General features: G+C 49.6%; 1 protein-coding gene across 1 annotated transcript; it reads left to right on the top strand.

Moving 5' to 3' along the window:
• The first annotated feature begins 2,849 nt into the window (after positions 1-2,849).
• RHOV (ras homolog family member V) lies at positions 2,850-4,926 on the top strand. Its single transcript, XM_072808276.1, has 3 exons — positions 2,850-3,153; positions 3,355-3,413; positions 3,602-4,926. Exons 1-3 carry the CDS (start codon positions 2,946-2,948, stop codon positions 4,043-4,045), a joined length of 711 nt encoding a protein of 236 aa, XP_072664377.1. The 5' UTR covers positions 2,850-2,945; the 3' UTR covers positions 4,046-4,926.
• Positions 4,927-17,214: the final 12,288 nt, after the last annotated feature.

Below are 17,214 nucleotides of genomic sequence, written 5' to 3'. Positions count from 1 at the left end.
TTATTTATTTATTAAATATTTTATTTATTTATCATAAGAGACACAGAGAGGGGTGGAGACACAGGCAGAGGGAGAAGCAGGCTCCCCACAGGGGAGCCTGATGTGGGACTCAGTCTCAGGACCTGGGGATCACAACCTGAGCCAAGGCAAGATGCTCAACCACTGAGCTACTCAGGCATTCCTACCTGTGAATATTTATTTCATACTTTGGGTTATAATCCAGTACTCCTTTATTGTGTTGTTCAAATTGTTCCAGATTTGGCCCTTGGAAGCTCTTTCAGTTGGGTCTGTGTCCATTTGATGTACCTCCATCTTCCCTTTGTTTTGTTTAGGACTTCCTCACTTTCTGTACCACAGAATGCTCCAGGCTTATCTTGTGTATTTTCTTCCCCAGTTCTTGGATCAAACATTTCTCTAAGGAGAATGTTAGGGCCAAGTTTTCATCTTAGCAAATGTGTGTCTGGCTGGAAGTTAGGACAGATGATCTGTTGGGTGGGCAGGAAAAAGACTCAATCCACCTTTAGGAGGGGACTTTCCCAGCAGTAGCAGCTACAATTGCAAGTCCTTAGCTGAGAAACAGGTGACTCATCAGCTCCCAGGGTTGTCTCCACCCTCCCCTTCTTGCTGGCAAGACTGTCCCTAAACCAGCTCAGACAGAGGGACCTAGGTCAGAAAGTGTCCCCACCCATGGGGCCAGCTGTGGGCCAAGTCAGGGCTTTTTCCCCATGCCCAGCAGACAACTCCCCCCATTTGTGTATTATTTATATATACCCTCCATACCTGGAGAAAGGATTAAGCAAGATTACCCTCAAATTTACAACTACAATAAAACTATTATTAAAACTTGGGCAAAAAGACATGAGTTCTGTGAAGAAGAGCCTCTCTGTGTGTATATGTGTGTGAAGTAATTTTGTCCCAGACACCTGGTTCCCGAATCACAGATTGCTAGCACCAGAAGGGCTTTCAGGAGCAAACAGGCTTCACCTGTCATTTTATAATGGTAAGATGCATCAAGTAATTTTTCGGGAATCACATAGTTAATGAGCTGAAGAAGTAGGCATACTGGATCTCCTGATATACACAGGTCTTTTCAAATCCTCATTCTTGCCTCCCTTTCCAGGAGATAAAAACAACAACAACAACAAAAAACTCCAAAAATACCTTTTGGACCTCCTGGAGGATATAATGGCAAGATAACACTTCGGGGCCTCTTTCACTTGCTAGATAAATAAACTTATGTGGATATGTCTGAGGAGTACTGGGGCTATAATTCGGGATTATTAGCATCCCCAGATACGGACGTAGGGAGTGTAGGATGTAGACATTGGGATATAGAAGCAGATATTGAGGAGGATACTACCATTTCCCACACTCAAGATTTTAATGGTTAAATCAGCAACTTTTGGGACACCTGGGTGGCTCAGATGGTTAAGCATCTGCCTTCGACTCAGGTCATGATCTCTGGGTCTTGGGATGGAGCCCTGCATTGGGCTCCTGATTCAACTGGGAGTCTGTTTCTCCCTCTTCCTCTGCTTCTCTCCTGTGCTAATGCTGTCTTGAATGAATAAATTTAAAAAATCTTTTTAAAAAGTCAGCAACTTTCTAGGTGTTGTCCCCAACTTTTGACAAGGAAGAAAGGAAGGGAGGCAGGAAGGAAGGAAGGGGAAAAGGAAGAAACATAAAAACCAGGGATCCTGAGACTTTTTCCAAGAGATTTAGAGATTTGGGTTTATGGATTTTTATACTACCAATTGTTTAATATTCATGGACTCCTCCCCTCCCAACACTATCCCTGCAACAACTCAAGAATGAGGTGTTCTCAATGATCATTGTATAAGCTGAGATGAAAGACTGCCTTAGAATTCAGAGAAAGGATTCTAGGCCTGGTGTCACTTGGTGTGTGGCTGAAATAAAGAGATGAAATTAGCTCTCTTGGTGACCTCACCTTCCTAGAGCTATCTGGGATATCTTGCCTCAGTCTGCAAGCTCTTTTTGGGGCACGGACAGTGGGTGGCCCAAAACGGCATCAGCAAATATGTAACTACTATGTGCTTTTGATGAGGATGATGATGATGAAGATAATATTAGGGACTTTGGGGATTTAGAAAACACTCAAATGGAGAATTGTCCTTGGAGACCCTCTCCAGCTAGATTCTCAAAGTCCCTTAGCAGAGTATAGTGAAGGTGTTTAAGTCCTCCTCCAGGCCTAATCTGGAAGAAGCTCTTCCCCTGGGAGTACAGTAAGTTCCTGATGTGTTCATGTTTGAGTTTATCTCCTGTCTTTTTACAATCTGTTTTGTTTTTTGTTTTTTTCCCTAAGATTTATTTTGAAGTCATCTCTACACCCAATGTGGGGCTTGAACTTCCAAGCCTGAGATCAAGAGTTGAATGCTCTATCAACTGAGCCAGCCAGGTGCTCCCAGGACCTATATATATTTCTTAAAAATCATCCATTAATCAAGAAAATTATTATCCAGACATTCCAGACTTGTGCAAACATCTAGCTAGCTTTTTTGTTTTATTTTGAACAAAGGCTTAATTTGAACGTGCTGTTTTATGTGTGCTGCAATTTGCTTCTTCCTCCTAACAATAAATCCTGGATCTCTTTCTCTGCCATGATACCTAGGTCTGCCTCATTCTGGCGATTCTTTGTCCTTCTACCAGTTCTCGTTCTGCCTCTCTTCCTCCCGGACGTTTGTGATTGCCGGGTCTCGTGGGGTGCACTGCGGAGGGCGGCCCTGCAGGAGGCCCGGCAGGAGGCCCGGCGGTGGGCGGCGCCCGGGGCCGCAGGGGACATGCAGATGAGGTGGGCGGGGCCCCCACATATACCCAAGGGAAGCGGCGGGCGGCGCGCCCGGCCGTGACCGACCCAGCCAGAGGCGGCTGCGGCACCTGCTTCCCCGCGCGCCGCGGAGCCTGGTCCCGGGCTGCCCCCGGAGCGGGCCATGCCCCCGCGGGAGCTGAGCGAGGCCGAGTCGTCCCCGCTCCGGGCCCCGACCCCTCCCCCGCGGCGGGGCAGCGCGCCCCCGGAGCTGGGCATCAAGTGCGTGCTGGTGGGCGACGGCGCCGTGGGCAAGAGCAGCCTCATCGTCAGCTACACCTGCAATGGGTACCCCGCACGCTACCGGCCCACAGCGCTGGACACCTTCTCCGGTACGTTCAGCGGCCCCGGCGGCCGCGTGGCTGCGGGTGGCGTTGTGCACCGGCGGGCGGGGGCCGGCGCGGGGGCGGGAGGGCAAGGGAGCCTCCCGAGTGGGAGGCGGGAGCGGCCCCCGAGGTGGCGCTGGTGAGGTCTGGTGGGGCAGAGGATGCGCTTCCTAACTCGCTACCCCCCGCCCCGCCCTGACCCTGTAGTGCAAGTCCTGGTGGATGGAGCGCCGGTGCGCATTGAGCTCTGGGACACAGCGGGACAGGTGAGAAGCTGGGAGCAGCCTCTAATGGTCTGGGAGAAGGTGGGCTGGAGGCTGGGAGGACCCTAGATGGATAAGGAATGAAGAAGGTCTTGAGCCCTTTGGAGTCTCAGGCCTGCAACCCCAGGTCACAGATTCCCATTACCTGTGGCAAGGAATACCCTACTAATGATCAGGCCTTCCCATCCTAGGAGGATTTCGACCGCCTTCGCTCCCTCTGCTACCCGGATACCGATGTCTTCCTGGCCTGCTTTAGCGTGGTGCAGCCCAGCTCTTTCCAGAACATCACAGAGAAATGGCTGCCCGAGATCCGCACTCACAACCCCCAGGCACCCGTGCTACTGGTGGGTACCCAGGCTGACCTGAGGGACGATGTCAATGTACTGATTCAGCTGGACCAGGGGGGCCGGGAGGGCCCGGTGCCTCAACCCCAGGCGCAGGGTCTAGCCGAGAAAATCCGGGCCTCCTGCTACCTCGAGTGCTCTGCCTTGACTCAGAAGAACCTGAAAGAGGTGTTTGACTCGGCTATTCTTAGTGCCATTGAGCACAAAGCCCGGCTGGAGAAGAAACTGAACGCCAAAGGTGTGCGAACTCTTTCCCGCTGCCGTTGGAAGAAGTTCTTTTGCTTTGTTTGAACAGCCGTGGCAGCTAGGGAGTGGTAGGCCTAAGACCACAGACTTCTGGAAACTGGGGTACCTCCCGGGATCTTTGAGGGGGATACTGGCAGGACCAGACCACTCCAGGGGACCCAGTTCCATCTGAACGCTGTGAGGACACAGGCCTCTAACTGCCCACTCTAATAGGTGAGGGTGGGGCCAGGCTCTGATTTGGATTTCCGTGGTCAAGGCTCACAGAGAAATCCCAGCACTTTGATTCTCATGGGGGTGGTCCTAACAGTGTCGGCCACCTCCAAACAGTTTGGGATCCAATTCCCAATTTCTTATCATGAGCCCTCAGGTCGGCCCTGGCTGAATTAGGACCCCTAATTCAAGGGGTCCCCACCTTGGTGCAGGGTGGGGAGGAAGGGCCTGGCAAAAAGCCAGGCATTTTGGAGGGCAGGAGGGGGTCCAGTCCTGATTTGGAGAAAAGTGTGGGATGGACAGGGTGAGACAGAGGTCAAGGAGAAACAGAGGGAGCAGAAAGTAAGGCCTTGGAGGCAGGCTGGTGAGGAGGCAGGACAGAGGGCTAGGTTTGGAAGGAAGAGCAAGGAGAGCAGAAAAGTGGGGCAGCTGAGGAGCAAGGCCGACACCTGGGCTGCCCTCTGCCCCCAGGGCCTGGGAGGGCGGGCCGGTCCCTGGGAAGAACTGGGACTCAGGGCTCCCTAGGCACTGCCCAAACTGGCTGGGCCAGGAGCTGGGCAGGAAGTGAGAGGCAAGGCCCAGCAAGAGGAAGGGGGGGGAAGAGCAGCGACCTAGGGCCTGGATGAAGAAGGGGCTGGGGTCACCTCTTTCTCCAAGGCCACGGCCTAAAAGATAGAGCAGTACAGAGTCTACAAATAAAGCCTTAAGTTACTGAAGCTGCTGTCTCTGTGTCAGTTCCTGGAGCTGTCTGCCCCTTGCCCCCTCAGAGCCCTCCTCAAGGCCCAGCAGCCAGGAGAGAGATGGGTTGTCCACCAAAGAACTGAGGCCAGACGGAGAGGTGGGGGCTGGACCTGATGAAACAGTGTGATGGGAACTGGACTGGGCGGGGGGGGGTGGGCAGCAGGTCTGGGGCTTAGCTGGTTCCCAGGAGAGCTAGCGTGGGAAGAAGCCTAGGAACGGGTTTCCCCAGGTGTCAGCGCCAGAGCTACTTTCCCATGACCTCACCAGGCGGGTGTTGCCCCTCCCCTTTGCCCCTCCTTTCTAGAGCACCTCGTTGTCTTGGTGCTGGGGCTCTGCGGCAATGCTGGGCCCTCTAAACCTTCCTGCTCTGATCCTTCCAACTGTCCACAGGATCTTGGGGGTGGGGTGGTGGGGGCACCTGTTTCAGAGCCCAAGCATGAAGGGACTCCATATAGCCTAAACCTCAACTACTGGCCAGACTCCTGGGTCAATTTGATTGGACCTGGTCTTCAGTCTTGGCACTCGAAGTCCACATAAGGACCTATCGAAGGTCAAGGTGCCCGTTGTCAATAATTTAAATAGAAGTTTGGTCCCAGACAGAGGGAGAAGCAGGCTTCTCCGGAAGCCCAATGAGGGACTCCATCCCAGGATCCTGGGATCATGCCCTGAGCCAAAGGCAGATGCTCAGCCACTGAGCCACCCAGGTATCCCCACTTTATTTTACCCATAAGGAAAGTGAGATGCTATTACCAAGTAGCTGTAAGAGCGTTTTGTGAACTCTAAAGTTCTGTACATGGGTAAGTGTTATTCTTGTGGAGAGGAAATTCTAAGGCACACCTGGGACACCTGCTAGGTAACTGCTGGGCCAGGTGAGCGTGAGCTGTGTCCCAGCCCAGCTGCATCTGCAGGAAGTAACAGCTGCCTGAGTATGAGACAGAGCAGGGCTGAGGGACAGAAACCCTAGCCAAGTGAAACCTGAGATAATCCCCGAATTCAGTTTTAGCCAAGACTGTCCAGCTCATGTCCCACTAGGGCCCATCCCACAGAGCCCAGCCATCTCCTCTCCCTTTGTGCCCCTGCTCCTCAGGTGGACAGCATTGCAGCCAGGTCCTGAGGGGTCTCACAGCCCAGCTCCACGGTCTCTGTTACTTCAACCCAGCACAACACACTCCCCACCACCCTCACCCCTACCCCACCCCGGGACAGAGAACTGGGTTCGAGTTCGGGCTCTGACATCAACCATGACCTTAGGCAGATCATTTCCTTTCTGCATGCCTCAGTTTGCTCATTTGCAAAATAAAAGACTCAGAATTCTGGATTAGAGGTTGTCAAACTGCTTTAAGGTGGCTTAGAGGTGCCATGAGTAGGGAGAGGATGTCTAAAGGCCATCTGTGAGGCTCCCCACTGCAAGCTTCTGCTCTGATTCTCTGTGATGGTATCAGCACATGCATGTCACTCTCCTCTTCTGCTGGGTCACTAAGCCTGGTCAGCACCTCTGTCAGCCTTGCCCTCCTCATCCCTGCCACTACTGCCCTCCAACCAGGTGCCTTCCCTCTGGCACCTTTCCAACTCAGGACCGTCACCAGCTCTTGTGCCCTGTGATAAATTCCCAGGCCCTCTTTTCAACATTCAAGGCTTTCTCAAATCCAACACCAACCTGGACCAGGTCAGCTGGTTCCAATGATCCCACTCCCTGATCCCCAGTTATTTTTTTACTTCTGATTTCTATGTCTTTGCTTTTGCCAAACTGTCTGGCTTGCAGAGTGCCCCCCACCAAGCCCTGTTTCTCTTCTAACCATCTTTTAATATCCCCCTTTCCAGGAAGTGTCTCTTACTTGTATTAGTGTCCACACAGCTCTCTTGGCACTTCGAGGGCACTCTGAATTTGGTCACTTACACAGATTGCATCTCTCCAGCAAAATAGTCCTCTTCAAGCCTCTGTGCTCCCACAGGGTCTTGGGCTCAGGTAATGTTAGCTGTTGGCCCTTAAATGCTTAAGATACAAAGCCAACCAGTGAGCCATGGAGGAAACTCTGAAGATCAGGTTCAGCTCCAGGTATGTATCACTGAAGCCTGGAGATGGGCATAAGAGCAATGGGTTGCTGGAAAGGCCCTTGGAAAGGCAGAGACCAAGCCTATGTGGGACAGGTGGGATTTACCTCTGGTTCCAAACCCACTGACTTGTTCTGCTTCTGTTTCTCTCTATAATATCTGTTTTATCTTTTTCCTTCCCCCCCCCTCCATTCTCGGATCTAAATTTAAAAGACTATTGATTATATTAATCAGATCAAATTATATGTTTCTTACATCTACATTCTTTTTTTCTTTTAAGATTTTTTTTTTATTCACGAGAGTCACAGGCAGAGACATAGACAGAGGGAAAAGCAGGCTCCCTATGGGAAGCCTGATATGGGACTCGATCTCGGGACCCTGGGATCTCAACCTGAGCCAAAGGCAGATAAATGTTCAACCACTGAGCCACCCAGGTGCCCCTTACATGTACATTCTTATATGGCCTTATGAATATAAGTTGTTTTTAATGTCTGTGTAACAAACTTTTAGCTGATATTTTAAATGTTTTATTTTCCCCATAATAAATAGTCATAGAAAAATTAGAAAATCCAAAGAACTTTAAATTTTGTAATAGTCTTAAACTACTTAAATTTAGTAATAGTCTTAACGCCCAAAGATAATCAGTAGTAACATTTTGATGTATTTCCTTCCAGCCTGTTCTATGCATATTTTGGAAGTTTTTTTGTGTGATCATGCTGTATATACAATTTTCTATTTTGGGTTTTTTTTTCATTTAAAATTTTAACAGGGGCACCTGCCTGGCTTAGTTGATCTTGGAGTTGTGAGTTTGAGCCATATGTAGAGTATAGCAAACACTTAAAAAAAAGTTTTTAAGGGGTGCCTGGGTGACTCAGTTGGTTAAGTGACCGACTCTTTTTCTTTTTTTTAAAGATTTTATTTATTTATTCATGAGAGACACAGAGAGAGAGAGAGGGGCAGAGACACAGGCAGAGGGAGAAGCAGGCTCCACGCAGGGAGTCTTACGTGGGACTCAGTCCCGGGTCTCCAGGATCACACCCCGGGCTGAAGGTGGCGCTAAACCTCTGAGCCACCCAGGCTGCCCAGTAGTATTTTTTTAATAAAGATTATTAATTTGGAGAGAATGTGTGTGTGTGAGTGAGAGAAGGGGCAGAACAAGAGAGAGAATCTCAGGCAGACTCCACATCCAGTGCAGAGCCAGACGCGGGGCTCAATCCTACTACTCTAAGATCATGACTTGAGCCAAAATCAAGAGTTGGTTGCTCAACCAACTGAGCCACCCAGGCACCCCTATTATTACTTTTTATGTAGGCTTCATGCTTGATGTGGGCCTGGAACTCATGACCCTGAGACCAAGAGTTGCATGCTCCACTAACTGAGCCAGCAAGGTGCCCTGATAAATTAAATTTTAAGAGTTTTTCATGTTATTGTAAACTCTGACCAGAGGCTGTAACCATATGTGTATATTTGCTTACTATTTCACCCTGACCGTAATTTCTTCAACTAGATCCTGATTTGGAAGCATTTAGGTTGTTTTCCTTTAACTTCTTTTTCTATTGTCAATGAGACTACGTCAGCATTTGATTATTTTTTCCACCATGGGTTGGTGACCATCTACAGAAAAAAAGTTCTTCATCTTTGGTTTGGAGCCTGGACCCCATATAATCTCAAGTGGCTCTTAGGAGAAAGCTTGGGTTTCTGTGTATGTATGACTCGGGGGGTGGGGGTGGGGGTAGGGGTGCTTTCTGTTGGAGCATGACTAGCAGATTGTGGGTGTTCAATAAATACTAAATGATGACAAGGTGTATGTACATCGTCCATTTGTGTTCACACATATTTCACTGTGTCCCTGTTTTTGCTCTTGCATTTGTATTTAAAATGGTTATTGTCTTTGTGCAAAACTCTGAATAATTCCATATATGTATCTATGTCTATCAATGTGGGTGTCTGTCTTTATGCAAGATATGCACAGCTCTGTATGTGTATGTCTTCGCACCCACATGATGTCTGCCCTTAGGAGTGTGTGCATGTGTGTGTTTTAAGATTTTATTTATTTATTTATTTATTTATTTATTTATTTATTTATTTATTTATTTATGAGAGACACAGATTGAGAGGCAGAGGGAGAAGGCAGGCTTCCTGCAGGGAGCCTGATGCGGGACTTGATCCCAGGACCCTGGGATCATGACCTGAGCCAAAGCAGACACTCAACCACTGAGCCACCCGAGCGTCCCAGGACTGTATATCATACACAAATCTATGTGTGTGTGTGGGTGTGTGTGTTGGTCTCTGGGCCCATGTGTGCACATCTAGGTTGGGCCCAGTTTCTTGGGGGCCGTGTGTCTCCGTATTTGCGTGTGCCTAGGCTCCACTCTGTGTGGATCTGTGAGGGGGTCCCTCTTCGGGTGCATCCTTGTGCAGGGCCCTGGCGAGTGTGTGAGTGTGTGCACCCCTGAAGCAGCTGGGAGCGGAGGGTGCCCAGGGCAGGGGTGACGCACCCTCGCTGAGCTCCCCCGTTCTCTTGGGAACCAGCTTGGGAGAGTGAGATGGAAAGCAGACTGCGTCAGGAGCACCAGCCCCTTTTGCAACCAGCCCAGGCCCCAGGCGGTTGGTAACCGCGGCTCTCACAGGTCAGACCTGCCCACTGTACTTGGCTGCCAGGAAACCGGGCTCCCAGCAGGCCTGCTCTGTCAGCGCCCTCCTTGGGTCCGGGCCAGATCGGCCACGGTGAACAGAACTCAAGTCAGCCGAGGGGCCACATGAGTCACCCTGTGGCAACAGCAGGGAGTGACTTCCTGGGCAGCGCTGGCTGGCCCGGGGAATCACGGCTCTCTGTCCCTGATTGCAGCCATGCTGAGGCAGCCTTACCTCCTCCACTATCACCTTTCATTCTTACAACTGAACTTCTCATAAGTGCCAATTTTCAGCTGAAGAGACTGAAGCACAGAGCCCCCTGACCAAGGTGAAGGCCGAGCTGAGCCTTGAATCTGGATTTCCTGACCCTGGGTCCAGGCCTCTTCCTAGTGAGTCACCAGGGCTCTGGGTTTCTATCCCCCTACCCCTGGAAATGATTCTCTTAGAGGGCAGGGCCAGGAGTCATGGTTTTGGAATAGATTCGCTTGTCCTAGGCTGGGGAGTGGGGCAGAGGGAGACAGGGCCAGAGGTGGGGTGTTGGGAGAGACGTTAGCACTGAACCAGGCCTGCCCTCCTCGTGGAACATTTTAAGGGCTTTCTTTTTTTTTTTTTTTTTTTTTAATTTTTATTTATTTATGATAGTCACACAGAGAGAGAGAGAGGCAGAGACACAGGCAGAGGGAGAAGCAGGCTCCATGCACTGGGAGCCCGACATGGGATTCAATCCCGGGTCTCCAGGATCGCGCCCTGGGCCAAAGGCAGGCGCTAAACTGCTGTGCTACCCAGGGATCCCTTTAAGGGCTTTCTTAAAAAGCCCAGAGGAAGAACAGAGGATTTGTCCCATAACTGGGATGGCCATGACATTCATTGTCAGATTCAGGATATTTTTGAGATTGAATGGGAGCTCTATTAATAGGCTGTCCTTATGGCCACCCTACTTGTAACCCCTTTGGAAGGCAGAGCCAGTCATTGGAGTTAACAAGGAAGCCTCCTTGACTCTCACCTGCACCAATCCACTTCTCTCCTAGGTGTCCAGGTGATTCTCTGGCCCCTCAGCAGTGAGGGGCATCAGTGAAGACTTTGGGCCCAGCAGGGGCATAGAGGCCCCTTGAAACTGGCAGAAAATCAGCCAGAACAGACCGTGCCCTGAGACACCTGACCCATGATGGCTTCCTTCCTCAGACCTGTGACCATGGTCTGCTGCCTCTGCCCATCTGCTCCCCCTCTCCAGTACCCTGTACTAGTTGGGGAGCAAGCAGAGCCTGCCCCCAGAGGTCTCCCTCTGGGGATAGTGAGATCACGGTCCTGGTGAGACAGGGGACCCTTGATTCCTGGGGCACCACCCCACCGCTGCCCAATGGGCCATGTGCTCTGCTGACCACCCCATCTCCCATGGGGCCTCCTGTTTAAGCTCCGTCCCTGACTTGCTGGGCGACTTTGGGCAAATTACTGCCTTCCTCCTTGTCTGAGTTTCTCTCCCTTGTGAAGTGGGGCTAATACTTTCTGCCCCTCCCTGGCTCCCAGGAGACCTGCAGGGATAAGCAAGATAATAGTGGGGAGCTGATTTGGAGGAAGCTATTGAGAGCCAAGTAAGTGGTATCAGTGCTGGCCCATGTTTACATGGGTGTAGACCTTGGGTTCCCAGCATCCTGGGGCTTGGGGCCAGCCCTGACAGCTTCTTGGCCTGGCTCCTGGCTCCTTTGTCCCACTTCCAGAGAAAGGACAAAAACCAAAGCCAGGAGTCTGATTGTCTGGAGAAGATGATGCCAGAGCAGTACGTTCGGAGCTCAGGAATACTGGCTTTGCTCTGTCCCCAACCACTGGCTGTGTGACCTTGGGCCAGTCACTGCCCCTCTCTGGGCCTCAACAACTTGACTCTGGCAGCCTCCCTCAGCTCTGTACTCAAGGATCCCTAGTCTATACTCAGAGGCTGACATCATGGCTTGGGAGATACAAAGGACTTTGTCATCTAGTCCTTTCCTTTCCTTAGACTATGATGGGCCCCTTTTTGAGGGCCACAGACTAACCCTGCTCAATCTGATCAACCCAAGTCCTAAACTGGTTGCAAAGGGATCATTCGGGAGAAGGGAAGGGGGTGAGAGAAAAATCCGGGGGGAAGACCACCCCAAGTGAGTTATGGGTCAGCAGTGTAGTCTCTCGTACTCTGTCAGTGTTTCTTTCACCTTGTACCTTCAGCCTCTCCCTGCACGCTTAAAACCTGGCCCAGGCCTCTCTTCCTCCCACAGCTGTCCATGGAAAAGGGTGCTGGCTCTTGTCCCCTTCCCCACAACACCTGCGACTGCCCCTGCCTCCACCTGCCGCCCTTCCTCACGTCTCTGCCTGGCTCCTCTCCTCAGCTGGCTCCTTCCTGACCCTGACCCTGGCAGGCCTGGACACTCTTCACCTTTGACCCGCTCTCTTCCTGGCCTCCCGCCTCCCCTCCAGCCATCCCTCCACCCACTCCTCCTCGGGATCCTCTCCCTCCAAGCAGAGGCTCTGTCTCGGCGTTCAGAGCAGCGCTTCCCTCTCCCAGCCACCTCCTGCCTCTGCATTCCCCCCCCCCCTGCTCCCAAACCCGGGCTCTCGGCCCTCCCCACCAGGCCCAGACCCTCACACCAGAGGAGGGCCTCGCCAGGACCCTGCGGAGCTGACTGTGTGGCCCAAAGGCAACAGAATTCCTCTGTTTTTGCCTCCTTCCTGGTCTTTCTCGGTGTTCTTTCGTGCTCTTTTTTTTTTTTTTTTTGGTCTCCATACTACTTTATACTCACGTTATTTCATACTTTATAGACCTTTTTAAGCTGCCTTTAAATCCTTCCTCCGGAAGGCAAGGCATAAGCAAACAAAAACTAAGTAAGCAATCATAAAATCAATAAAAGCAGTCTCCTTCTGGTACCTGGGAGCCCCTCATCTCCTCTTTGGTTCTCTCAAAGCTGCCCCTCTCCCCCGGCCCCGTGTCCGCTGGTGGCTCTGTCGCCCATCCAGGCTCCCAGGACAGAAAACCTGTAGGCTCCACTGACTCCCTGCGTACTCTGGCTACCTCTCTTCCGCAGATCTCAGAAGCTCTCTCTTCTTTTTACCCTCCCCACTGTCTCCATTCCATCCCATCAGAGAGCTGCATGGTCTGACCGCTTCTTTCTTTCTTCTTTCTTTCTTTCTTTCTTTCTTTCTTTCTTTCTTTCTTTCTTTCTTTCTTTCTTTCTTCCTTCCTTCCTTCCTTCCTTCCTTCCTTCCTTCCTTCCTTTCTTTCTTTCTTTCTTTCTTTCTTTCTTTCTTTCTTTCTTTCTTTCTTTCTTTCTTTCTTTCTTTCTTTCTTTCTTTCTTTCTTTCTTTCTTCTTTCTTTTCTTCTTTTTTGACGGTTTGTTTCTTACTGGAATAGATCTGAATACTTTTTCAAAAGAATAATTTTTTCTTATTACAAAAGCAATAGACAGGGATCCCTGGGTGCCTCAGTGGTTTAGCGCCTGACCAGCACAGGGCATGGTCCTGGGGTCTCCGGATCGAGTCTCCCATCAGGCTCCCTGCGTGGAACCTGCTTCTCCCTCTGCCTGTGTCTTTGCCCCTCTTTGTCTCTAATGAATAAATAAACAAAATCTTTTTTTTTTTTTTTAAAAAGCAATATTTATTATAGAAAATTTAGAAAATGCAGGCTGACAAAAAAAGGAGAAAAAAAAGACCACCTGTAGGGCAGCTTGGGTGGCTCAGTGGTTTAGTACTGCCTTTGGCCCAAGGTGGTCCTGGGGATCCGGGATCGAGTCCCACATCCAGCTTCCTATGTGGAGCCTGGTTCTCCATCTGCCTGTGTCTCTCATGAATGAATAAATAAAATTAAAAAAAAAAAAAAAGGAAAGAAAACCACCTGTAATGTTATCAATGAGAGGGAACATTTGGGTAAATGTGTTTTTCCAGTTTTGTTTCGTTGTTCTAAACATATAACTTTTTCTTTTTTTTAAACCTTGCAACAAGGAGCCTCTCGATTTCTTTCTCAGTTCATTTTCTTGGTCATTCCGGTTCCAGGTTCCACTGATATAACCCCAGGAGCCACAGTAGTCATGGGTTAGAGAACATAGTCATTCTGAGGGAGACTGTGGGAGAGTTTGGGCCACCCTTCCTCCACCTCCTCCCCTCATGCTCCCCACTCCCACCCCACCCCACCTGGACTTCTGGGTTTGGGGTTATCAGATAGTGCTATTGATAACAACTCCTCCCAAGGGGAGCTGAAAAGTGTCTTCCCAGGTTGTAGCCTAGTGGTTGGGTGGGGAAGGGAGTGGTCTTATGCAATAGGGCAAACCACTCCTTCTTCAGGGCTGTTTGTTTAAGTGGGCAGGGATGAGTTTGGGAGAAACAACCCAGTTTTGTCAGTGTTTAGTTGAACTGTTGGGACCAAAGCATTTTAGAGAAAACGCCCCAATATGGGAAGACAGGTTGCCTTATAAGGGATAAGACGATGGGGGTCCCAAAGTTGAATGGCTGGGGTGGCAGGCTGGGTGGAGGGCTATGGATGTGTTAGTGCCTGCACAGCTCAAGAGGACCCAAACTCAGGGGCCTAGATCGCTGCAGGAATGTGGGCCCCAGATGGCTGGTCTCCCAGGTTTTTACAAAAAGCTAGAAAAGTAGATTTTTTAGATATGAATTTCCCGGGGGTGCTGGGGTGGCTCAGTGGTTGAGCATCTGCCTTTGGCCCAGGGTGTGATCCTGGAGTCCTGGGATCGAGTCCTACATCGGGCTCCCTGCGTGGAGCCTGCTTCTCCCTCTGCCTGTGTCTCTGCCTCTCTCTGTGTGTCTCTCATGAATAAATAAATAAAATCTTAAAAAAAAAAGAAATAATTTTCCAGACTCTTTAAGTGTTAGTAACTATTTTTTTCTTTTTTTAAAAAAAAGAAATGAATTTTCAGACTCTTTAAGTATTAGTAACTAATTTTTTTCTTTTTTTTATTAAAAAAAAAGAACTGAATTTTCCAGACTCTTTGTAGTAACTATTTTTTTTCTTTTTTTTAATTAAGATTTTATTTATTTATTCATGAGAGACACACAGAGAGAGGCAGAGACACAGGCAGAGGGAGAAGCAGGCTCCACGCAGGGAGCCCGATGTAGGACTCGATCCCAGGACTCCAGGATCACACCCTGGGCCAAAGCAGATGCTCAACCGCTGGGCCACCCAGGGATCCCCTAAGTGTTAGTAACTAATTAAAGAAATTAAACCTTGTTTGTGTCAAAGCATTGTTGGCTGCCAGTGTGCACTTTTTGACAAGCCTTCACTGCACATCTACTAGGTAAATCACACAGGGTACTCTAAATTTACTTTGTGTGGTTTCTCCCCTCTTTCACTCTCCTGTGGTAAGCCCTCTAGTGATAGGGTCTCTAAACCTAACCCGTCCTTAAGGCTGAGTTGTTGTTTTTTTTTTTAGGAAGTATTTTAGTTCGTAATTTTATTTTATTTTATTTGAGGGTGGGGGCAGAGGGGCAGAGGGAGAGGGAGAGGGAGAGAATCTTAAGCAGGCTCCATGCCAGCATGGATCCCCACTTGGGACTTGATATCTTGCAACCCTGAGATGGAAACCCTGAGTGGAAATCTATTTCCAAGCTCTTTAGCCTACTGAGATGTCCAAGCACCCCTTAAAGGTGAATTTGAATTCACTCCTTCCCCTGCCCAAATCTGTCTTCCCCAGCATTGCCTCTACCCACCAGGCTTTTCTTCTCAGGGCTTGAGTCATACTGAGCAGCTTGTTGCACCCCAATCAGAACAAGACCCATGATCACTGCTGCTTGGCTTTTTCTCATTATGATTTTGTGTGCCTGGAACACCCACACCCACCTGCTCATCTCTTTTTAGACCTCCTCCACAAAACCATTTTTCAACCTTTGTCTTAATTTCCATGGCTCGACAGCCTCTGCTTTGTTCAACCACCATTTGTTAGACTCCTTGTATCCACAGGTAGGGCCTGACATGGGGGATACTGAGGGAAATAAGACTCCAGGATGCCTGGGTGGCTCAGTGGTTGAGTGTCTGCCTTCAGGCTCAGAGAGTGATCCTGGGGTTCTGGGATCAAGTGCCTCATCAGGCTCCCTGCAGGGAGCCTGCTTTCTGCCTCTACCTGTGTCTCTGCCTCTCTCTGTGTGTCTCTGGATGAATAAATAAATAAAATCTGAAAGGAATGGGGATCCCTGGGTGGCTCAGAGGTTTGGCACCTGCCTTCGGCCCAGGGCGTAATCCTGGAGTCCGGGGATCGGGTCCCATATTGGACTCTCTGCATGGAGCCTGCTTCCTCCCTCTGCTGTGTCTCTGCCTCTCTCTCTGTCTGTCATGAATAAACAATATCTTTAATAAAATAAAATAAAATCTGAAAGAAAGAAGAAAGAAAAAGAAAGAAAGAAAGAAAGAAAAGAGAGAGAGAGAAAGGAAGGAAGGAAGGAAGGAAGGAAGGAAGGAGAAAGAAAGAAAAGAAAGAAAGAAAGAAAGAAAGAAAAAGAAAGAAAGAAAAGAAAGAAAAATAAAGAAAGAAAGAAGAAAGAAAGAAAAGAAGAAAAAAGAGAAAGAAAGAAGAAAAGAAAAGAGCAGAGAGAAAGAAAGAAAGAAAGAAAGAAAGAAAGAAAGAAAGAAAGAAAGAAAGAAAAAGAAAGAGAAAGACAGCCTCCACCCCTGGGGCACCTGACTGCCTGCAGTCAGAGGAGCATGTGACTCTTGATCTCGGGATTGTGGACTTGAGTCCCATATTGAGTGTAGAGGTTACTTAAATGAACTTAAGAAGGAAAAAAAAAAAGACCCCAGCCCCAGTCCTGCCCAAGGAGCCTCCTCCCTTTGATGTGCAGAAATATGTACTACCATGGGCCACGTGCGGGCCCCAGAGCTGTACACAGCATGGGAGAATGGAGAGGGCATCAATGGGCTTTGGCTGGGAGAAACAGTGAAGGCTTTTTGAGCTTCATCACAGGGTTAAGCAGAGCTTACCAGGGCAAAGAGGCATTTGAGGAGAGGCAACAGCCTGTGCAAAGGAATGGAGGTGTGAAAGTTCTGAGACAGGGAGTTACTTGGGTGGGATGGAAAAGAGGGTGGCTGGGAAGGTGATAGAAACAAGCGGTTTGGGAACCAAACTGTTTTCTTACGGTATTTGCATTCCTTTTGCCTGCACTCCACAGTGTAGTTTCCAGAAGAGCGGGGGCTGCATCTCAGCCATCATTGCTCCACACTCGCTACCTGTCTGGGACTGTGCACCTTTGCTCAAACCCCTGCAGTGAAAACACTGCGCCTGGTAGTGGTGGGAGCGCCCCCTAGCGGCCCCTGTGCGATCCTTCCTCCCGTCGTCCTAGTTGACCTGCTGAGCCCTTCCTGCATCCCTGATTTCACTGGGAATGGCACTTTGCCTGGCATCGTCTCACTTCATCTCCACCCCTCCCTAGGAGGAGGATGTTCCTTTCTGGCCAACAAACACTTATTAAGCATTTATTTTGTGTTGATCACTGTTGTAGGCATTGGGATACAGAATTTCTTGAGTCATCACCTCAGCCTTGGAAGCGCTTCAGAGATCTAAGGGATAAGGGGGTTTGTCCCCCCATTTTGAGCCTTGAAGGACAGATGAAT

Source organism: Canis lupus, chromosome 32 (genome assembly GCF_048164855.1).
Source record: "Canis lupus baileyi chromosome 32, mCanLup2.hap1, whole genome shotgun sequence".
Taxonomy (NCBI): domain Eukaryota; kingdom Metazoa; phylum Chordata; class Mammalia; order Carnivora; family Canidae; genus Canis; species Canis lupus.
This window is presented reverse-complemented; position numbering and strand designations above follow the sequence as displayed.

Excerpts from the sequence above, each read along its gene's own strand:
- RHOV (XM_072808276.1), top strand. The coding sequence starts at position 2,946 with ATGCCCCCGCGGGAGCTGAGCGAGGCCGAGTCGTCCCCGCTCCGGGCC. Across the intron at positions 3,154-3,354 it reads AGCGCTGGACACCTTCTCCG|TGCAAGTCCTGGTGGATGGA; the intron begins GTACGTTCAGCG and ends CTGACCCTGTAG. Across the intron at positions 3,414-3,601 it reads TCTGGGACACAGCGGGACAG|GAGGATTTCGACCGCCTTCG; the intron begins GTGAGAAGCTGG and ends TTCCCATCCTAG.